This window comes from Myotis brandtii, unplaced genomic scaffold (genome assembly GCF_000412655.1).
Source record: "Myotis brandtii unplaced genomic scaffold, ASM41265v1 scaffold1072, whole genome shotgun sequence".
Taxonomy (NCBI): domain Eukaryota; kingdom Metazoa; phylum Chordata; class Mammalia; order Chiroptera; family Vespertilionidae; genus Myotis; species Myotis brandtii.
In genome coordinates, this window is record NW_005353643.1 from 41043 (window position 1) to 46915 (window position 5873).

The following is a 5873-nucleotide window of genomic DNA, read 5'->3' on the forward strand; positions in this document are numbered from 1 at the left end:
TCCTCCGGCCCCTCAGTGTCCCAGGACGTGCGGCGGGGGCACCCAGCACCGGAGGGTCACCTGCCGGCAGCTGCTGACCGACGGCAGCTTCCTGACTCTCTCCGATGAACTGTGCCACGGCCCCAAGGCCTCGTCCCGTAAGTCCTGCGGGGGCACCCAGCACCGGAGGGTCACCTGCCGGCAGCTGCTGACCGACGGCAGCTTCCTGACTCTCTCCGATGAACTGTGCCACGGCCCCAAGGCCTCGTCCCGTAAGTCCTGCGCCAGGATCGACTGCCCTCCGCAGCTCTCCGCGGGCGACTGGTCCGAGGTGAGGGCCCTTCCCGGCTTCGCAGGCCCTGCTTTGTTTTATTAAAACAGTAGAGGCCCGGTGCATGGATTCGTGCACCCGTGGGGTCCCTCGGCCTGGCCGAAATCCGCTCTCCAACATCCCCGGAGGGTCCCAGATTTCGAGAGGGCACAGGCCAGGCTGAGGGACCCCACTGTTGCACCATCGGGGCCGGGGAGGGGCTGCAGGAGGGCTGCAAGGCATGTCCAGCCCCTCTCACCCAGTCCCAATCGGCCGGACCCCAGCAGCAAGCTAACCTACCAGTCGGAGCGTCTGCCTCATGGTGGTCAATGCGCATCATAGCGACTGGTCGAATGGTCAAACAGTCAAAGGGACAATTAGTATATTAGGCTTTTATATATAGACTAGAGGCCCGGTGCACGAAATTTGTGCAAGAATAGGCCTTCCTTCCCTCGGCTGCCGGCACCGGCTTCCCTCTAGCACCCGGGACCCAGGCTTCCCTCCCAACCCAGGCTTCATCCGGAAGGTCATCCGGAAGGACGTCCGGAAGATGTCTGGTCTAATTAGCATATTATGCTTTTATTATTATAGATATTTTTATTTATTTCAGAGAGGAAGGGAGAGGGAGAGGGAGAGAGAAACATCCATGATTGAGAGAGAACATGGATCATCTGCCTCCTGCATGCCCCACACTGGGGATCAAGCCCGCAACCCAGGCCTGTGCCCTAAATGTGAATTGAACCCATGACCCTTGGTCCTCCAGCCAATATTCTAACCACTGAGCAGAACCAGCCAGGGCTCAGCCACTCTTTTAATTGAATTTCACTTTAATTTTTCTCCTAATAAAATTGCCAATATGCCTCATGTAAAATTCCTCATATAGGTCATTCAAACTTTAACTGGCAGGTACACACAATGATTATCAAATATCAATTTGCACACATAGTGAGCATTCCATATTAATGATGTTTTATGTATAGCAGTTTGGATGATTTTTTTAAAAAAACTTTACTTTTATATATTTGTGTGTCTTTAATTCTTATCATTTTTTCAAATATGTTTATTGATTTCAGAGAGGAAGAGAGAGGGAGAGAAACATCCATGATGAGAGAGAATCATGGGTCGGCTGCCTCTTGCACGCCCCACACTGGGGATCAAGCCCACAACCCGGGCATGTGCCCTTGACTGGGAATCGAACTGTGACCTCCTGGTTTACAGCTGCATGCACAACCACTGAGCCACACTGGCCGGGCAATTCTTGGTCATTTTAATTTTTTTTTAAGACAGTCAACTTACTATATAAACAAATCGCTTAAAAATAAATTAGACATCAATTACAAGAGATGTTACAAAAGAAAAAAAAATCCAACAGTGAATTACAGGAAGTTAATTACTATCTGGGAAAGAAAGACCAGAGGGAAAGGAGACAGGGAGGAGGGAAGGAGAGAGAAGAAAAGACAGGGAAACTCTCCATGTCTTAAGGCAATGGCAGCCCGGCTGGCGGGGCTCAGGGGTTGAGCACCGACCTAGGGACCAGGAGGTCACGGTTCGATTCCTGGACAGGGCACATGCCCGGTTTGCGGGTTCGATCCCCAGTAGGGGACATGCAGGAGGCAACCGATCCATGATTCTCTCTCATCATGGATGTTTCTCTCTCTCTCTCTCTCTCTCTCTCTCCCTTCCTCTCTGAAATCAATAAAAATATTTTTTAAGCCCTAGTCGGTTTGGCTCAGCGGATAGAGCGTCAGCCTGTGGAATGAAGGGTCCCGGGTTCGATTCTGGTCAAGGGCACATGTCTGGGTTGCAGGCTCAATCCCCAGTAAGGGACATGCAGGAGGCAGCCGATCGATGATGAGGGAGATTGGTGATTTTCTCTCTCACTCTCCCCCTTCCTCTCTGAAATCAATAAAAATATATTAATATATATAAATACTAGAGGCCCAGTGCACAAAATTCATGCACAGAGGGGGTGGTCCCTTAGCCCGACCTGCACCCTCTCTAACCCGAGACCCCTCGGGGGATGTCCCACAGGGATCGGGCCTAAACCGGCAGTCAGACATCCCTCTTGCAATCCGGGACCACTGGCTCCTAACCGCTCACCTGCCAGCCTGATCGCCCCTAACCGCTCTCCCCTGCCGGCCTGATTGCCCCTAACCGCTCTCCCCTGCTGGCCTGATCGCCCCTAACTGCTCTCCCCTACTGGCCTGATCGCCCCTAACTGCCTCTGCCTCAGCCCCTGCCACCATGGCTTTGTCTGGAAGGATATCTAGAAGACGTCCAGTCTAATTAGCGTATTACCCTTTTATTAGTATAGATATGCATATATATATATATTTAAAGACAATGGCGCTAGGGAACGACCATGTGTCGACGCTCCCGTACCCACAGTCCCCTCTGGCCCAGCCGTCCGCTGCGCAGGCTCCGTTCACGCTGTCGCCCGTTCCCCCCGCAGTGCTCCGTCAGCTGTGGCGTTGGGACCCAGTGGAGGAAGCAGGTGTGCCAGAGGCTGACGGCCAAGGGCAGGCGGGTCCCTGTCAGCGAGGCCCTGTGCAGGGAGCTCCCGGGGGCCCCCCTGGTGCGGTCCTGCCAGATGCCGGCCTGCAGCAGTAAGTATGTGGACGTCTGTGCGTCTTGTTCCAATGGCTTCATATCATCCAAATAGCAACTGACTTTCATTGAGAGGAAGGGAGGGAGGGAGACAGGAGAGGGAAGGAGAGAGAGAGGAACATTGATTTGTTCTTCCACTTCTTAAAAAATATATATTTGTATTGATGTCAGAGAGGAAGGGAGAGGGAGAGAGAGAGACATCCATGATGAGAGAGAATCACGGATCGGCTGCCTCCTGCACGCCCCCCACTGGGGATCGAGCCCGCAACCCGGGCCTGTGCCCTGACCAGGAATCGAACCCAGGACCCTTCAGTCCCCAGGCCGACGCTCTATCCACCGAGCCACACTGGCTAGAGCTATTGTTCCACTTCTTTATGCATTCATTGGTAGCTCCTTGTATGTGCCCTGACCGGGAATCGAACCTACAACCTTGGTATAGTTGGCCGGCGCTCTAACCACTGACCTACCCAGCCAGGGCTCAAGGGAGTATTTCTAATCTGTAGGTCAGGCAAGCCCATCAGAAGTTAGAATTGTTGTAAGCAGCTTTAAGGACTATCTGCCCACAGGACAAATGTATTTTAGGTCTCTTTTTTAAAGAAACTACATCCCACACCAGCCAGGTGAGATAAGCATTTTTTTAAGTATCCAATTATCGCATTTTTCAGGATACACGAGAGCATATATGTTACACATGCACATGTATGTTTGATGCACGAGGGTGACGAGAAAGGAATTGTGGGCTGTCCCTACAGCGCGTGAAAATACGGCAGCACATGTCAGGAAGGAGGTAGGGAGGGGGCCAGGTTTATATTTCACCATCTTTCATTATTCACCTGGAAAGTGGCATTAATGATTTCAGGTACTTTACTGCGCTTATGGCAAGAAAAAAAAATCAGAAACTGTTAATTTTTTAAAAAATATATGTATTTTTTTTAAGAGGAAGGGGAGAGAGAGAGAAACATCCATCATGAAAGAGAATCATGGATTGCCTTCCTCCGGCAAGCCCCCTACTGGGGATGGAGCCCCCAACTTGGGCATGTGCCCTGACCGGGAATCACACTTCGACCTCCTGGTTCATAGGTCAACGCTCAACCACTGAGCCACACTGGCCTGGCAACTAACTGTTATTTTAATACTGCTAGGGGGAAATATATATAATCTTAAGTTCACCAACAACTTGCAAAACAAATCAAGAAACACAATAACAACCTTTAAAAAAGTAATAGCATTGCTCTGCCGGCGTGGCTCAGTGGTTGAGCATCGACCTATGAACCAGGAGGTCAGGGTTCGATTCCCGGTCACGGGCACATGCCAGGGTTGTGGGCTCCATCCCCAGCGTGGGGCAGGCAGGAGGCAGCCGACCCATGATTCTCTCTCATCATGGATGTTTCTCTCTCTCTCTCCCTCTCCCTTCTTCTCTGAAACCAATAAAAATATATAAACGAATAGCACTTACTGAGCACTTATTAAGTAGAGTTCCTTTTGTGCATTAACCCATTTTTTTGGAATCAGATATAATCCCTGTTTAGAGACGAGGAATCCAAGATTTGGAGACGGTCTGAGACCTGACCAGGTCCCTAGCTGCCCGTTGGCCCCCGGGCCCGCTAACCACAGTCTGTCTGATTGCTAAGCCCAGGCCCCTAGCCACCTCTCCCTGCTGATTCATGGACGACATTAATGGGGCCTTTTTTTGGGGCGGGAGGGGGTGCCCCTGGGAATTCTTTGAGAACACATTTTCGAAACCTTGCGCTTCCGAGAATTTGCGATCCCCAGACTCACGGTGCCCTGGATCCTGGAATTCAGGACCGTCTGTGGGTCTGACGCGCCGTCGTGCTCGGAGCTGCATCGTCTCATTTCCGTGAGCTGTGGGTGGTTTTACAGCCCTGTGGCCAGACCACAGGCGGCCCGAGAGGAGAGAGGAATGAAAGCCACGCCGGCGGCTCCCGCTAAAATAACAGAACAACATGTGGGGAGACGGCGCGGTCAGGCAGGCATGCCATGTGGTCCGAGATGACATCATACATGACTGTGGCAGCTGGAGGGAACCCGAGGAAGACGATAAGCCTTAAGGTGGAAAAAAGAAAGAAAAAGACTAATATTTCTGCCCGCCCCACGTGGCTAAGGGGTGGAGGGTCGAATCTAGGAACCAGGAGGTCAGGGTTTGATTCCCGCTCAGGGCACATGCCCGGGTTTCGGGCTCCATCCCCAGTGTGGGGCGTGCAGGAGGCAGCCGATCCGTGATTCTCTCTCATCACGGATGTTTCTCTCCCCCTCCCCCATTCCTGTCTGAAATCAATTTCTTTAAAAAGGTTGGAATGGGAAATTAAAATAAAAAAACATCACCTAGTCCACCCGTGCTGTGGTCTGTATCCCACTCCCAGGAACCCATCCTAATCGGTGCGTTGGCTTTTAAACATTTCCCGTGGAACCTCATGCCTACCACACCAGGGCTGTATAAAATAACACGTTTTCACGCATTGCATTAAAAGTTGCATTCTTTGCTGCTCAAGGCCTAAGATAGTTGTGCAATTTACTCTCATCTACGAGTGTATACCGTTCGTTATTCAGGTTTTAATTCTCAGGTGGTTTTGTGTGCTTTGTTTTGTGTTTTATTGATTTCAGAGGGGAAGGGAGAGAGAGAGAGAGAGAGAGAGAGAGAGAGAGAGAGAGAGAGAAACATCATGATGAGAGAGATTCATGGATCGGCTGCCTCCTGCACGCCCCACACTGGGGATCGAGCCTACAACCCGGGCATGTGCCCTGACCAGGAATCGAACCGTGACCTCCTGGTACATAGGTCAACCTTCAACCACTGAGCCACGCCAGCTGGGCCGCCAGTGTTTTCAAAGAGGAAAAAATATACATTTGTTGGCTTGTGTCAGCCTTGGAAGATTGCTGTCGAAAACTTTTATTCCTGAGATGTTTGTTGGAGTTTTATTATTATTATTATTATTATTATTATTATTATTACTATAGG

At 50.9% G+C, this 5873-nt stretch overlaps 1 protein-coding gene across 1 annotated transcript in view; it reads left to right on the plus strand.

Annotated features, from left to right (window-relative positions):
* The window catches only part of LOC102245258 (ADAMTS-like protein 3), a gene marked incomplete at its 5' end in the record, with an annotated part of 69808 nt that overhangs the window by 40840 nt on the left and 23095 nt on the right, over positions 1 to 5873 (plus strand). Inside the window, 2 exons of the mRNA XM_014541780.1 lie at positions 17 to 310; positions 2742 to 2895. Of these exons, the coding sequence (XP_014397266.1) occupies positions 17 to 310; positions 2742 to 2895 (448 nt within the window). The remainder of the gene's footprint in view (positions 1 to 16; positions 311 to 2741; positions 2896 to 5873) is intronic.